The sequence below is a fragment of the Triplophysa dalaica genome, chromosome 18 (assembly GCF_015846415.1).
Source record: "Triplophysa dalaica isolate WHDGS20190420 chromosome 18, ASM1584641v1, whole genome shotgun sequence".
In the NCBI taxonomy this organism is placed as follows: Eukaryota; Metazoa; Chordata; class Actinopteri; order Cypriniformes; family Nemacheilidae; genus Triplophysa; species Triplophysa dalaica.
The window spans coordinates 8,103,551-8,121,131 of record NC_079559.1 but is presented as its reverse complement, the minus strand read 5'-3'; the positions used below and the strand labels follow the sequence as shown (position 1 = coordinate 8,121,131).

General features: G+C 39.8%; 1 protein-coding gene across 1 annotated transcript; it reads right to left on the bottom strand.

The window, feature by feature from the left end:
• Positions 1–885: 885 nt before the first annotated feature.
• pdzd4 (PDZ domain containing 4) lies at positions 886–13,916 on the bottom strand. The gene is given in 9 exon segments (XM_056772395.1): positions 886–2,716; positions 2,718–3,014; positions 5,486–5,587; positions 6,324–6,386; positions 6,465–6,563; positions 7,263–7,353; positions 7,455–7,744; positions 8,135–8,173; positions 13,819–13,916. Coding segments are annotated over 9 exon segments (2,652 nt in total). The 5' UTR covers positions 13,879–13,916; the 3' UTR covers positions 886–1,105.
• Between the last annotated feature and the right edge of the window lie 3,665 nt (positions 13,917–17,581).

Below are 17,581 nucleotides of genomic sequence, written 5' to 3'. Positions count from 1 at the left end.
CAAGAGATAAATGTTTAATTATGCTGAAGTCTTCTGGTCACATACAGCACATAGTATACACTGAGAAATAGAAAACTTTCCACCAGTTCACTGTGTGTTTCCGGCAAGTTCATTAGAATCAAAATCATGCAAAATTCACCGATAGAAGGTAATGGTGAAAACATTTAAGGCCATTTTCTACAAAATCTGAATAATTTATCCAAGGACTCCAAACTCTAAATGTGCTGGAAATTTAAATACTCGTCCTTCGGGTTCATACATTAATAGTTCTTCTGTACATCATTGTATGAACTAGGTGTCACTTTCTTAAAAACAGTATACTGTATTTTTATTACAAATGTACAATCACTTTTAATGTTGAAGCTGGTTAGATTTCAATGCTTGTGCTTCTATTTTTGCTGGTGGTTATGTGCTCTTTTTAGGTCACACATTCATTCTTTTAAACGTTTCCCAATATTCACTCCAGAAGAAGTTTGGGGGAAAAGAGTTGCCGTACATTCAGGTTAAAAGCAGATTAATGTTGCTTACATTTTCGTTTGTCACAAATAAGCAGTGCAAATGTCCAGCACCGTGTATAGGAAGTTAAGTATGATTGTGTATACACTGGTTAAGCACTTAAAAGTTGGGATGCTATATCACAAATTATCCAAAAGTTTGATGATATAAAATCACAAATGAGAATCACATTGCTGTTTGTCTTTTGTGCAGCTGTGATGACTTCCCACACAAGTAAAGAGCAGATCTAACTAAAATGGTTTTTTTCAGCTTAATCCCATGCTTTGTGCTTATTCATGCTGAGTCAACATTCATAATCGTCTGAGTGTCTTTCTCAGCCAGCCATGTGCTGTTTTCAGTTTGATCAGTTTCAACAATTGCATGAAATCCATGTGAGCAGATGGATGCTATCATTTTTATAGACCTGAACACATTGGTAATCTTGTTTTGAGTCTGTGACACACATTGATAAAGAAATCAAAACAAACACTACCATGAGTTCTGCAGGCGATCAATAGTTTCTTGATATGTTAAGAAATATGAAGACCAAAGAGTCGGTTGAAAAGTATTCAAGAGTCAACATTACAGTTTTTCCTCCTCGGTTCACATTTCAGACTGTTGTAACAGACAAAAGAGCATTATACACCTTCGTCCCATCCGGTGACCGAGAACCATGTGACAGCAGCTCTTGAATGGTAATCCAGTTGTCCAATATGCGCCTGTTGCGTTTCTTTGAGCTCTTTTTCTTACCGAGCTCCATGATCGACCCTGTTGTCTGGCTCGTTTCTAGTTTGCTCTCTCTGCCCACGTCCACGCCGTGATCTCGCAGATAATCTAAGCGACTCTGCATCATAAACTCCCTTCGTCTCCGCTGCTCGCGGGCTTTCAGCAACTGCTGTTTACGTTCTTCCTTGCTCCAGTAGCGGCCCATCTTCATTTCGCTCACGGCATCATCGTCCGTCGTCATGCCGCTGCGCTCTTCGCGGATCTTCATTGCCCGAGCCTTCAGGAGTCGGTCTCGGACGGGACGTTTGGCCACGTAGCGGGTCCCGTCGCTTCTTATCTTTACCTTCCACTCCATGCGTGGCGAGGCGGGGGGAGTCGGCAGGGGTAAGGCGAGGGAGAGCTTCACTGGGCTGGGATGAGCACCAAAGTTGCTGTTTCCATGGTTGATGTTGCCTTCGCGGTCACTGCCGCCTATGGGTGCCTCGCTTTCTCCGTCCACGGCTCTTTCCAAGGGCCCAAAGCTCTCTGAAAGGGATGATCCGAGGTGCATACAACTTTGATACCGTTCTGGAGGGAAGTAGTTGGAATGTCGACGGCGCGTGAAGTAAGGACTGGATTCTGCACTACGTCCGCCGCTGCTTTCATGGCTGCCTATCCGCGAATTGCCCCCATCTGGCAGTCGTCGCACGGTCGCTTCTCGAGACAGCGAGAGGAACTTCTGATGAATAGCGCTGTTTGTTTGAAACTTCTTATAGCTGCCTGGTGAATATGAACTGGTGAGGCTTGCACGTCCTCTTTCACTCCAGTTGTGTCGATCTCTGTGTCTACTAAGCATTGGACTTGTGGACTCGTCTACCAAAGAAACAGGAAGTCGGTGCTCACTCACCAGGGGTGTGCTCCTGCAACTCTCTCCTCCAGTGTTGTACGCGCTGGTGCTGTCCGAACGCTCTTTCTCGGGTAGTTCGTTGATGTCAGACAGCCCGTGCAACGGAGAACCCTGTGGTTCGGCAGACGCCCTTCCAGATGTTTCTTCCTCCATGAGCCATGCTTTCAAACAGCGCTCTCTTAACTGTTGCATCTTCTGAGCCCTCAAAATATTCCGACACTTGAACTCAAGGTGCCTCATCTCCTCATCCAAAAGCGCCATCTCGTGCGGCGTTAAGCTCTCATTACAGTTCTCATCAAGGACTGCCTCCTCTTCTTCACCTCCTTCTTCCTCTTGGTTCTGCTGCTCCTCCTGCACCTTTTTCATCCTCTTCTCATATCGACACTTGATATCCAGAAGCTCCTTGTACCTCTCACATTCCTCTTCGGTTAAGCCTGGCATAATCATGCCACTGACGGGATCGTGAAGGTATCCGCCGCCCACAACGCCGCAGTCCAGCGAGTCTGTACTAAGATGCAGTTCTCTGAGAGGAAAGAGAGGAGATGGAGTTTCGCTCCCCCCTCCGCTCCTGCCAGGTCTGAACTTGCGCAAGCTGCCGGGCGTGTTGGTAGCTGTTCGTGTTGGAGGTGCTGGTCTGCTCGTCGCCCAGAAGAATATCGTGCTCGGAGGACTCTTCGTTTTTTGTGCTCTCGTCGGTTCGGCCCACACCGCTGTCGAGCTCCTGGCTGTTGCTGAGGGCGGCCAGGCTGAGCACGGGCCTGTCTTGATGTTCCTCAGGAATGCCTGCTTGGGTTCTCTGTTGGCGGATGTGATACAGGCCGGAAAGGGGTGAGGTATTAAGGCTGTCCACACTCATCCCTACAGGTAATTCACAATCGAGCTCCTCAGGGTCCAGATGTGTTTCAGTCTAGAAGAGAGAGGGAAAGGTTCATGTTTTTCATTGTAAGCTACAATCTGTGACCCTATCTGTGAAAACCAGACTGAAGTCTCGCAATCCAATGAGATAATGAGCATTCAAGTTTAATTTTTTCAAATAATTTCATTATGATTTCAATTTTTGAGATGGCCTAGCTCTGTCAATAGTAAAGATATCAAGATTACATTTTCACAGAATGTTATTTACATTATGTAGAAAACAGAAAATAAAAAATGACTTGGGTTTTCAAGGCCAGGTCACAAATATGATGATTTTTTGTAAGTCCCACAATCAACCATATTGGAAACAACATCACTGACAGAAATACTAGGAGGGAGAAGGGAAATCTGTAAAACCCGTCCAAAACTAGTATTCACCACAAGATGGCACTGTTGAAACAATGATAAATGTGTAACCCCAATACAAAATGTGTTTATAAGTATCTATTGTTTAAATACTGCAGTAAACCCTCATATTTCAACGCTGAAAAAGCATATCGTAATGAAAGACACCTTAACATTAACATTTAGGCATTTGGCAGACGCTTTTATATAAAGCGACTTACATTGCTTTACCCTATACATTTAACATAGGTATTTGCAATCCCCTGGGATCGAACCCACAACCTTGCGTAGTTAACGCAATGCTCTTACCACTGAGCTACAGGAAAGCATTCATAAGAGTTATGTAAAATGTTCATAAAATGTTTATAATAAAGAAAAACCTTGAATAATATATGAATATAAGCACTAAATTTAATTTAATTAACATGATCGCTAAGACTATGTTATGTATCATCAAATGGAAAACAGTAAAGGGTGACTAATAATAAAGATAAAAATCATGAAATATGATGATTTTTTATTTATTTACATATTAGGGGTTTTCTAACATGCACAAGTCTATAATTGGTGATGTAGTTCAGCAGGTAGTTAAGGACACAGATTTATTGATGTATCGATGTGTAAACCCTGAGTACGTTTGCCTGTGTTATCTGCACAATAACCAATTGCAATATTACTGGACTGTATCTCATACACGGCCAGCAACTCCCCAGCCCGTGACATTTCTCTGAACAGCTCTGCCCTTTTCTCCTCATCTTCTTTTGATTTACTAAACCTTTTATCTTTCTCCCATACACACACACAGTCATCTCCTCTACTTCTATCTCTGTCTCTTTCCATCTATTTCTCTCCAGATTTGACAGCTTCCCTCGTTTCTAGTCTTCGGTCCATCATTAATCATTCTGTGTAGCTCGGAGGGTAGTTGCAGATGAGAATAAGAGGTACAAAATGGCCTCTTTTTGTTCTGATCTTGTTAGTGCTGTGCGTTGGCTGAAATGAGCTCCCTGTTTTATTCATTAGCTGACGGCTGTGCTCATGATAGATGATTTTTGCCGGCTGCGCACAATAACCAACGGCCGTTTCTTCAATATCCCTACCGGTTCCCGAGAAATTGCAGCAAAATTGACACAGTTTCACAGTCGTAAATTTGGTAGTGCAATCTCAGGACTGCATATACAGCATAAACAGTTTCTAAATGAGTGGTGCAAAAGTCAAAACGCTATTAAATTTTCATTAAATGTCACATTAAGTGTTAATTTTGCTCCTTCTGACATAACTTAACTACCCCTAAGGGATAAGTGAGAGCTCAAGGATCCACAGTTTTACTGCATTTCACTGCATTACTTGTACACTAGCAATACACCCATTTAATTTAAAGGGACAGTTTATTCAAAAATTAAAATTTTGTTATCATTTACTCACCCTCATGTTGTTTCAAATTTATACATTACTTTGTTCTGTTGAACACAAAATACGTTTTTTTAATAATTTAGGAAACCAAATCGTTCTGGGGCACCATTGACTAGTTGTGTATCCTATATCGTGTCCCAGAACTGTTCGGTAAACATTCTTTCCAAATATCTCTTTATGTGTTTAGTGCAACAATAAAATGTATACAGGCTTGAAACAACTCAAGACTGAATAAAGGATGCCAGAATTTGTAGTTTTGGGGGAACTATCCCTTTAACAGGAACAAATGATCTAATTTAGGAGAAATACTGTATGTTTCTGGAAGATCAGAATGAGCTTACTATGTAAAACACAATTCTGCCCTGAACCTCTTTGTTTCATCTTTCATTCAGACCGTCCTTCAAGTCCCATTTACACATCTTTCTAATGGTGCACTTTTGTTCTGTAAAGCATCTCTCTCGTTCGCTCTCCCTTATGGAATAGTGTTAATGGAACTGCCACATGATTGAGACGTTGAGTGATGGGAACACTGTTTCCCTTCCTTCAGCAAAATAAGCCATTAATTTAAGGATATGTTGTCGTTGGGGATTGAGTGGGTCCATTAACTTTGAATGCGCCACAAAAAGCCTGTTTTTACGTGGGAGCATGTGCATGCTTGATCGTACACTTAAGCGTGTGTATGTGTGTGCGTAGGGTATTTGTCTTTACCTCTATCTCTGGTCTGGCCAGCAGTAATGAGAAGTTGTTGCTGTTCTCGCGGGTCAGAATGGCAACCGCTTCCTCTCTGTTCTGAACTTCAACCCCATTAATCTAATGTGGGACAGATAAAGATTTACAGTATTTATATCACTTAATTGGGTTGCTTTACAGGTTCACCCGCCCATTCAATTGTAATAGAATATTGGTAAATGAGTCGGCTTTGGGTTCTCATTTCTATTATGTCGATCATAACTTATTTCCTAGTGAGAAATATATAAATATCCTTGAAAATAAGATTCTTATTAAGAAGCAAAAAGTTACTTTTAGTGGCAGATTTTTTTATAGCATTTGTTTACCATTATCATAAGAAGTAAACAATCAATATGTGACAACTCACAATCAAATAATCCAATGACATTTTGAGGTCATGCTTCATAGGCGGTTCTCAGCGGGGTGTAAGTCATTGTCACATCAAACCCAGAATAAACTGAGAACTTGTTGAGACAGTGACTCTTCAGGTTTGGTTTTCTGTAATTTCTCTCAAGAGTAATTACGTGGATGTGTTTAAACTCACATCAGTAATCTATTTATAGGCGGATTGTCTCTACAAATCCCCAGGCCTGCATCCCTTATGGACCATGACATAATGATGACATCACTTCATTAGTGTCACAACATTCAGATCAACTAGCATAATGAACTATATTGCATAGTCAAATAATTATTTATTGTAATATATAATATAATGCAATATGATATCATAAAATTAATTTTAAACATTGGTGACTATCAATATTGACCACATCCATCTGCCTTTTGATTTAATATAGAATATCAAAAACAATACCTGCAATATTCTGTCACCCTTTCTGATTCTTCCATCTTTTGCTGCTATGCTGTTTGGATTTACCTAAGAATAAAGAACATTACATCCTTATAGGGTGTCAGACACTTAAAGCACCGCAAATGAATGCAACTCGGTACTTACCTCCCCTATGTAAATGCCCTGGTCCTCTTCATCATCTGTGCGGTAGCAGACTGTTAGCCCCAATTTATCTTGCTGACTCAACTTATACAGCTCCACTTCCTGAAACAGACAGAGAGAAAGAACTACGTATGAGGAAGAGAATAAACCTTCTGCTTTAAAGATGCACTAAGAGAAAAAAAGTCAGTCAATCCAAGGGTTGAATTCATTAAGTCCAAAACCTGGATACTATTCACTAACCAATAGTCAATGTAATGCAGTGGTATGCATATTCAAATTAAGTCATTCTTTACAACACAAACATGCATGTTATCTTGTCTATGTATGTAGTTTTAGTATAGATTGTGCCATATTCACAAAACTCAATTGCACAGTTTTTGCTATGGCTGCACATAAAGAAACATATGCTACATGATATTTTGTATAAATAAATATTTTTGTAAATGTGGCAACGGTCATTTATCAAATGATGAAAAAAATGGCACTGCCATGCAGGTTTTCAACACTTAATTTCTTTAATTGTTTATTACTTAAATAACTAAAACAATGCATTGGTTTTTTTATGGGTGAAATTGGACAGCTGCATAAATAAGTGTTTTTCAAAAAAAAACTGTGTTTTTCCAAATTTCTTGTAAGAATATTTTTTTATATGGCAGTTTCTTTGCAAACAACTGACAAAATATGCTGGCCTCAGGAAAAATTGCTTTGTTGGACACACAGCCTTAGAGAATTCCCCTCTGAAAATGTACTATACTTTAAGGTGGTGGTGATGTGTTTACAGTTAAATAATTGTTGCATTACCTCATATTCCAGCTCTTCCCGTTGCTCCACTTCATGGGTGGCAACATTAAAGTAGTCATTTGTATCGTTATATTCCTGTCCCAGAGAACAGCTGCGAAAAAAAGAGAGATGTTTCTTCAGCATCGTATAATATTTGTTCAACCACTGCGAATGAGAACCTGTATAGAATCAGAGGTTGGTAAATTCCCTTACAGATCATTGAGCAGGTATGGCTCCGCCATATGGGCGATAGGAGGGGAGGGTGGGGGCATTGGTGATTCACTGCTGGGGTAAGATCCTCTGTCCCCACTCAGATAGTCCTGAAAGCTGATGTCAGTCTGGGTGCCATTGTCCATGCAGTCTGTGATGGCCATGAGGCGAGTTGTGCCAGCAGCCGTTCCCAATCTCCTTCTGTGACCCTTACGTACCACCTGAAGGAGCAAAGGGTCACGGGGCTGTCCATCTTTGTCCTGGGACAGGTGAGTTGTTCTCCTGCCTTTCAGCTACAGATGGAAAACAGGAGAGGTGGAAGGAAGACCGAAAGCGACAGAAGATAATGCATACAATTAATGACAATTGGCACAAGCAATGAATAATGAGTAACCATGTTTTTTGGTGCATTGTTTAGATGGGTCAAAACCATGATTGTACATATATGCATATTTAAATTAAGTTACTGTCTGTTTTTCTCTACAAACACTCTTTCTATGCAAATCGGGTGCATTGTGCACTGTATTTACAGTCAGAGCTATGTGTATGACAAAATGAACATTGTACTCCTGCATCTCAACAAAAGCAAAGAGACAACATTACAGTGAATTCCCCACTGCTGGATTATTAATACAAAAACACCCGAAAAGATTAGTGGTTTCAATCATATCCTAAATACGCACCTTTACTTCTGCATCAATGGGACGCATGGTGTTTCCCTTCTGTTGAAAAAGAGTGCACAGTTTCAGATAAAAGGAAACATTTTTCTTATACCTTAGAAAGGAAATGCCGTGTTTACAGTATAATGAATGTACAGGATATTGTGTTTTTATGAGCTCTTTCTGTGCATATTATATGTGAAGTATTTGCTTTTTGGGGTTTTTTAGTCACTCTTATATGCTTATGTGCATTGTTATTGTAACTGATAGTCATTTCTAACTTCTGATTTCAACTCAAAACAGCTGTTAGCAAGTGACAGATGAGATGTGATTTCACCTTATATACACCCTATATAAAATATAACCCACAATCAATAGAAGGTTAAAGCAACTGAAAGTACTTATGACCCTTTCTCTTTCTCTCAGTCTTTCATCCTCCTCAATACAGTCATGATGGACACAGCTGACCCTTACAGACTCAATCTCACTTCAGTCCTAATGCTGTTTGACAGAGCATCTTTTACTGTCTGAGAGAGGGGAAACCTATTTATTTTTCATTGCGTGGGGCTCTTTATTGATCCTGTTGGTGGGTTTGATTGATAAATGGGCTGTTTGTATGCAGACTTCTGAAATGAATGTTGATAGAGCAAGAGAGAAATTGGCAAACATAGCCTACATAAACAGAAATGATTTTCTATGTGCTCAACCCTACGTCTTGTATGGAAAATGCTTATTGATGCATGAGCTCGATGCATTTGCATTTTTGATTTATATTCAGGAGAGCACGAGGGAAATAAGCAGTTTTATATTGGAAACATTGTATGCACACACAGTTTGAGTTATTTCAGAGTTGTTTGAGTTATTTCAGAAAGGTAGAGGAACACAACAGTGTGTCGAATGGACTGCGATACAATTTATTTAATGTGATTAGGTGGTCAGCAGAACTCAGTGGGTGACGCTGCGTATTAGTTCAATACCAGCAGATGGGAATTACATCTCTTTGACTCCTAAAACACCTCTATTGACCTTCACCCTGTACATTTGCCACTGTGGAATAATTGTATTTCTAATATGGCTGGGCACATACTGCACACTCTTTCCCTGTCCTCTCACTTTGAAAGCATTCATTAGCAATGTATAAATATATTATATTACTTAATATATGTTTTTAAAAAATTATATTACAGACATAAGTGTCTCATTGGGCTTTGCCTTGCCACTAGTACTAAACTCAACTTTATTTATATAGCGCTTTTTACAATTTCCATTGTTGCAAAGCAGCTGTACATGAGACATATTGACTATAAGCAAAACAACTAGAGTCATATACCTGTAAAAACAAGAAAAAGGTGAGAACACATAAGACAGACATACCCACATACAAACGCTCCACGCATACAATATGCACACATATTTAAACACACCGACATAGACACAGACACGCACGCACTCACAGTTAGCACACATTTAAGATAAAGGAGAGAGAAACACAGGTCAAATATTAAACAAACTATACATTTCTATATGCAATATTAATTATGTAAAACTTCTGAATTCTAAAACAGCCCCCAGCCAGGCAAAACAGTATGCAAACGGTGGCGAGGAACCCAAACCTCTAGCATTACCTCTGACTATACTTCTAGTGATTATTAGCATGAAAGTATACAAGCTTCATGTTGTGACACCTTGCGGTTTATAGTTGCATTTCTACAGAGAGCTTGTTATGACTGCTAATTATCATAAAGAAACTAAGCTGATTCCCACTAGATTCTCCCCATAGTAATCACGACTGATTATGGCCTTTTGGTGTTTTTAATTGCAGAATCTGCTTGCTTCTTGCTTGGCCCAGTTAAACAAAGTATTAGAAATCTTAAACATCTTCACAAAGATTCTGAACACTTCTGTAAACTAGGTCAACAACATTTACACTGATCTCACAACAGCCCAGAATTCAGTTCTTGTATCTTTCCATCGCATCCCCTCATGATTTGTCTTTCTTTAGATTTAGAGGTTTAGAGGAGGGAAGCCCACATTCTCTCTGTCTCTCACCCTCTATCTACCCTGGATTGAACCATAACCTCCATTAATCCTGTCTCCAGAACAGTGATGTATGTGCAGGATGGAAGATAGCGATCGTCCTCCTTCCTGTGTTGTGGAAATGCTACCGGCCAGGGCAGGGCAGAGGTTGTTCGTGAAAAGGAAAATCAAACTTAAGGTTACTTGTGCCTGAAATGTCAATGTGGATCCTTGTTCTTCTTTCTTCGAGCAGGTGAAGGCTAGACTGTCTTATCTATCTTCCTTTCATGTCGCTGCATGTTTGTTGAGACCTCCTGCAGCGTCTGGAGTAAACATCTCCCCGTATGAGTGGATTATGTTTATTTACATCACCGTTTTCGAACGCTTGATTTAGCGCACGTCTGGTTGAGTATGTGTGTGCGATCATTATTGTGTGCCTGTGCGTTGCAGTGAGAAAACATATAAGTCTTACTTAATGACCTCAGTTGCCTTGGCAACGGCATCCCATAGAGACGAATCTGACAGGGTATGTTAGGTAGAGCCGGAAAGACTGAGCGAGGGAGAGAGAGAAACTCATCAGACGTGTCGTGGGGGGTTTAAGGCGGGATTAGAAACGGCAAAGCATTTGCTAAAAGGTTCTTTTTGGAACGCCTAAACGTGCAGCGTCTATCCGCAGGGTTTCTGCAGACCACGCTCATTCGAGCCCTATTATAAGAATAAGCTGAGCAGCAATTAGCACAGCTGAGCATCCCATGAAGATGGCCCTGCCAAATGAATGTGATCGGATAGCCATTCCGCACGCTCGGCAGAGCCAACTAATATGATCCAGCGAATGGTATTATTCAAGCCTGCAGCAGCTTGTCCCGCACCCGATGAAGCCTGTCAGAATCTGTCTGCTCTTCATTACTGTGTGCCCAGCCAGAGAGCAGGAACAAGAGAAATTGCCACTCACTCACATACATAGAGCGTGAAACTGATAAAAGACTGTGCGAGAAAGTGTGTATGTGTGCGTGTATGCATGTAAGAGTCTACATGATGTGTGCTTGTGCTTCAACAGAAAGGATCGAAACAAAAAGAAAAAGAGGCTGTGCGTTTTTACCATAGTAACACCAGCTTTTAAAGGCATAGTTGACCCAAAAATTATTTTTTTATTCACCTTTGTCATTTCAAACCTGTATGACTTTCTTTCTTGCCCAGAACGCAAAAGAATATATTTTGAAGAAAGTTGGTAACCGAACAGCGCCCGTTCACTTCTATTGTATGGACATAAAACCAATGCATGTGAATGGGTGCCAGTTAGCAACATTCTTCAAAATATCTTCGTTTGTGTTCTACTGAAGAGAGAAAGACATACAGATTTAAAATAACAAGAGGGTGAGTAAATGATGACAGAATTTTCATTTTTGGGTGAACTATCCCTTTAAGCTGATTGCTGGCTTATTGCCGTGTTAAAGGGATAGTTCAACCCCAAATAAAAATTCACCTTCATGTCGTTCAAAACTCATTAAAATTGCTTCACTCGCTGTAAATCCGAAGGCTTCAAGCGTTGGTGCTGTAGATTTGGCAGGGTTAAGGTGTCTTCCGGCTGTCCCATCTAATAAGTGTGCAGCATTTAAAACAGGCTCCCAGAGAGAAGACTCGCTGTCTCGGTAAGAATCTGGTTAAGCAGCAAGAGTGTCTGTGAAGAGCCTCAAGCAGTGAGGTGTAAGACAGAGACAAGCTGGAAATTGAAGTGAGATTGAAGAGATCAAGTGGTAGATCCTCCCTGTATTAGAAACAGCTCGACCTATCCTGGCATGACATCATGGTCTGGCAGAGAAAGCAAATTGCTCTCGAAACAACTTCAGAGTGGCAAACTCAAGCTGTGGAGAGGACCTTGGTTAAGTGGAGCTGAAATGTTACAGGAGAAGGAAAATTGTAGAAAAAAATGGCATTTTGTGTTTCACAGAAGATTTAGCTGTGTCTAGCTGTTATATAAAATATATATTGTTTACATTTTGTGGACAGTGCTTAAGACTTAATAGTAATTAAATAAAATGGGCTGTTGCTATAAGCATTGTTGTACTATTTTTAGCAAGGGTACAGTAACTAACTACCTAGAAACACCCTAGCAACTGTATAGAACCACACAAAAAATAGTTCCCAATGTATACTTGACCACATAGCAACACCCTGGCAACAACATATAACACTGAGAGATTTGCATGGGTTAGCATCATACATTCTCTGCAATTCAATTGTAGATTTGATTATTACTTATTTTGGACCACAGCCCCGCAAAAGTCAGTTTGTTTGCCAGGGTGTCTGATTTTGAGTTGGATAATTTAATTCAAGGTGACATTTCACTGTAGCCACATTAGCTCAAGCTGTTCAAACACGTGCTGTGCTTTTTTATTTTGCATAGCCAAATGATCAGATTCTGAATTCAACAATTGCAGTGCCTCAGCCACAGATAATTTATTCACCTGATGGTTTTATTATTAGCAGATCTGCTCTCCTCTCATTCTGCTCCACTTTCCTGCAGTATAAATATCCTCCAGTTATCAATCATAGTCACATGACCTGTCACAGTGTTGGAGAAATGACAGAATAGGAACCCAAACTTGAACACCGCACCAGTGGAAGAGGTGTGAAAAGGATTGCTTTTTCTTTGACCATGAAACACTCTCTCAGCCCTTGTAGAAAATCTCATCACTAAGTCAGTTGGAATGCATTCTAAAATATGTTGGGAGTTGGTTCAAAAAGGGATGAACCCTGTTGGGTTGTAGATTAACCTATACACTTTTTTTCAACCCAAAGTCGCTTAAAAAAATCAATTCAAAATATTTTTTTGTGATTTTAAAATTTACAACTGGTATGTGTTTAGGTAAAATTATTGTTTTTTTTTTCATTCTGTGAACTACCGACAATATATATATTTTATTTGCATGTTTTTTCAGGAAAAAAATAAAAATAAAAAACTGAAAAGATGCTCTGTAGTTTTCAAACCACAAATACCGCAAAGAAAACAAGTTCATATTCCCCTTAAGCAATACAATAGTACAATTTGTACATGTATTTAGGATTCTTTTTATGTGATAACCTTGACTTTTAACACAATTTCCATGTTTCTTGTAATGCTGTCACACCTTTCAGTCATTCAGTCATTGCTGTTGAATGGCTTTGTCACTCCCAAGGTTTGATTTTATTTAAATTCAACAGACACTAGACTGAAATGGCCACAATGAATCTAGAAATGATAAATAAATGAAAATTGTATTTAGTCCTATTTTATTATTATTACATTAACATATATTATTTAATTTAATCCAAAGGTGTGTTCCTTTTTTTACTCAATGCTGGGTTCAAAATAACCCAGCATTTCTTTAGAGTGTGGTTAGTATCTTTTAGTGGTGTTTAGGGGTTTGTGGTTTTGCTGTGAATTAATTTGATTATTTGGTTTAAGCGGCACCTTAACTCAAAACCCCCTTAATACATTTTAAAGCTGTCCGACAAGGCAGTTTCCAGCTGGGAGATCTACAACCCCGTAGGTGTGGGATACTGTACATACGCTATAACACAGTACAGTGTGCATCTAACATTCCGAAGCTTTTTAGATGACTTATGGGAACATAGGGCAAGAAGTCACGCGTTAGCACAAATGCTTCTAAATATAAACAGATAATAACTTGTGTGTGTGTGTGTGTCATCACCTGAAACATGATTCTGTACTGTTCCTCTGGCCTGTTCACGACACACATGTTGCAGCCCATGGTTTCCCGCAGGGGTAATTCCTCAATGCTCTGCTCTTCTTGATTCTGTGATATACACAGCGTAGGTGCCAATCCCTGCAGTCCAATCACAGTAATCCCTCCCTGAGATCAGAGGTTAAGACTCAACACTCCATGAAACGCCTTTCATGTTCTTTGTGTTTTAATTGCGGTCGAATCCAGGAACCCGGATTAGAGCGCCGTGCAGCATCCAAGCGTGAGAAAGTCAGGTTTGATCGTTGATGAATGTCATCTGCGATGTCTGTGTGCTTTGCTCAGTTGTAGCTTTGAATTAGTCTGTGATGTACACCCGGGAACTGTTTATATTTGATTTAGTGTTTATTTAATCATTTGGATGAATGGCTGGATAAATGTTATTGTTTTTTTACGTACTACAGAATTATGAAAATGTCAATCAGGTAACATCAGATTAAACAGATGGGCATGTGTTGTTTCCCAAATGTTCATAGCACCAAATCCAGAGCACGCTTGTTTCTTAGACAAAATTAAATTTCAGATCCCACTTCAAAGTTGACTTACATAATCAAAGAGAAACTATGCACTAAACTCAAATTATAATACATTCCCTGTTGCATTCCCAAAGTCATTGTCGACTAAGACATGAATTATTAGATGTAAGATTCAATGAACAAATGTTTACTTTCCGCTCTCCCACATTCCCCTGAGAGATCTCATCCTTCACATTTAGATTCTATTAAGAGAGATCTTTCCCTTCATTTACATAAAACAACAATATACTCCTCAGCAGAACTGTCCATGTCATGCTTTTAATAAATGGTTTACAGCATGTTGCTATTCAGCTAATAACTTAATAGCAAGATTTGAGGCTGGCTGTCATTAGCACCTGCCACGGTTTTGACAAGACGGCACGTTTCTCTTTCAATATTAATGTATGCAATAAAACATTCACACAATTACAATGAATGTATAAATAATCACACTAAACTATAATCAAACTTGTGCCTATCTCTGCTAAAGCTGCACTTATAGCCTAATTTTACATTATTCCACCACAACATGCTGAATGTAACACCTGCATATATTTATCTGCATAATAGCTCTATGACTATGCCATCATTTCTAGTCGTTTATAAAGTGGGGGGATGTGATCCCATCTCTCATTTGCACTCACGCCACAGATAAGACCGAGTCTATCGTTCACATCACATCAAACCTGCCTTCATCTCTTCTTCCCGGAATTCCAGCTGCGTATTCATGGCAGAAAATGAATGGGTGCACCTGTCAGATCATGGCAGAAACAACCCTCTTCCTCTCTCTGTCTTTGGTGTTATCCTGAGCTGCTCATCTTACAAGGACAGATCTCTTTATCACATGATGCTAGAATTATTGAAAAAGTAAAGCTGACAGATTTTGGAAGTAGACAGAGTTCCATCTGGTCTTCTGGAGTGAGTGAATGAAACAGCCACTTGCTCTGCCCTACATCTGTACAGTTACAAGGAGACTGCAAGAGATCCTGTATTTAGAAGAGATAGATTGACTGCTCATGAAATCTTCTTTTAAAGAGTGCAGAGTCTGTTGAGATGGATAAACCTTGTATTTATGTTTCTCTTCTGTTTAGCAGATTTGGGATGTAATCCAGTTTATGCGTGGAGAGATAAATGAACTGTAGTAATGCGTTTCCAAAAGAAAAACAGTGACTACTCGGAGTCATTCAGTCAGATGGTGGGGTGGAGAATCCAACAGATCCCTTCGAGAGCGGCGATGGAGCGTTGCCAGTGCGAGTACATGTGCGTCTGCAGAGAGAGATGAAAAGCTGCTGGTTTGGAGGAAACGTTGAGATCGGCACCACTGCACAAGCTCGAGCCCATTTAAAGCAGGCCCCTCCTCTCCCGACGATACCAGGCAATATTCACCAACCAGCTCTCTCTCTCTCTCTCTCTCTCTCTCTCTCTCTCGCTTGCACGCTCAACCACTCGCTTTTACTTATAGATGATAGCTTTACCCTCCTACCTTCTTTTCCTTCTTCCCTTATATCTTGCCATTTTCTCTTTGCGTCTCTCTCTCGCTCTCTCTTTCCTTATCACATATGCAAGAAGCAGCTCTGCACTCTAGGTTTGTGTTGCCTGTTGTGAAATGGACCAAAGATGTTGTCAGCTCTCTCTACAATCAAAATTTATGACCAAGTTGAAAGAAGCTTTGAAGCATGCCTCTGTCTCATGGCCTTATTTGCCAGACTGCAGGCATATTTCAGCAATAACATACAAGTGCCTGTGCTTTATTGTAAATATAATATAACAAAAAATGATAATACCCCTTTTCATTTACATTTATACATTTGACAAACGCTTTTATCCAAAGCTTAAATTGCATTTGATTATTCTATACATTGTATCTAAGAATGTGCAATCCCCTGGGATCGAACCCAGATCCTAGCCCCATGATCTAACCACTGAGGAAAGCGTTCATGCTACAGGAGTTGCTTTCGACATAGCCGTGTTTCCGGGTAAGCCATTGATGTGGCAGGTTATTAGGTGTGATTGTGTCCCTCTGTGTATTACTGATAACCTGTTATCTCACTCTGTCCCTCTGGTCCTCACTGGACCGCAGCATTATGGGTAGTCATGCAGAACTCACGCTGGCATTTAACACTGTTATTTGATTTTGCAAGGTACTGGTTTATTTAGAGAACATGGATTACTGCAGTAAATAAATATATAAATAGAAGCTTTCTCATGTAATGTTCCTCTCATGTCACCTATGTCTCTCTCTGCTGTGTTTTCATTGTTTATAAAGAAAGCTGCAGGCTTGTGAATAGCAGGTTAATTAAATAGCATGATCATCGTATATGCATATTGTGTCTGGGTCAGTGTTGTGTGACATTCAGAAATTCATGTTTGTGTTTTAAGTGCATTAGAGGGATAGTTCACCTAAAAAGGAAAATGTATCATATCCTCACTCTCATGTCATTCCAAACCAGTATGACTTTTTTCATCTGCATAACACAAAAGAAAAATCACTGTTCTATCACTTTCTTTTTTTTCTTTCTTTTTCGTTCATTCTTTCTTTCTTTCTCACTTTTACACACAAGCACATACGCTCTCACACTCCTAAAGACTGGCAGCTGTAATTACCCTCGACTCAGAAGACTGAAGGGTCAATTTGTGCCTGTCCATCTTTCAGACTTAACTAGGTTGATTTTAATACACTCCACTGCATATTCAATGCCCTTTGACCCCAAAAAGTTATTAAAATAATATGCAGTTTGCTGACAAAATTCACATTGCAGGTCTACATGAACACTTGGCACATCAGCACATTTAGAGTTATATTTATCGCCACAGCCATACGAGTACATTTTAACATGAACTTATGTAAACTCACATTTAATGCAAATAACTGAAATGAGAAGAGATCGAGGTTAGTCTGAAGCCTTTCAAAACTGTGATATATTTTCTACTTTCATCCAATGAAGTATGATTTTCTAAAGCTGCTTGTGAAGGAGTTGAATATTGAAGAAAAGGTAGGAAGAGGGGAGAGACACATTCAAACGCTGGCCATTGTGCATGCATATTCTGATGGGAAGCGCAATCACATGTTTCATAATGACATGGTGTGACTTCTCTTTGCACCTTGAATAACATGTAATAGGCTGATCTCACAGCTGTTTCTGCATTAGCATGCATTATACTGCATAAAGGGGAGAGATAGAGGAATATAGAGCGAG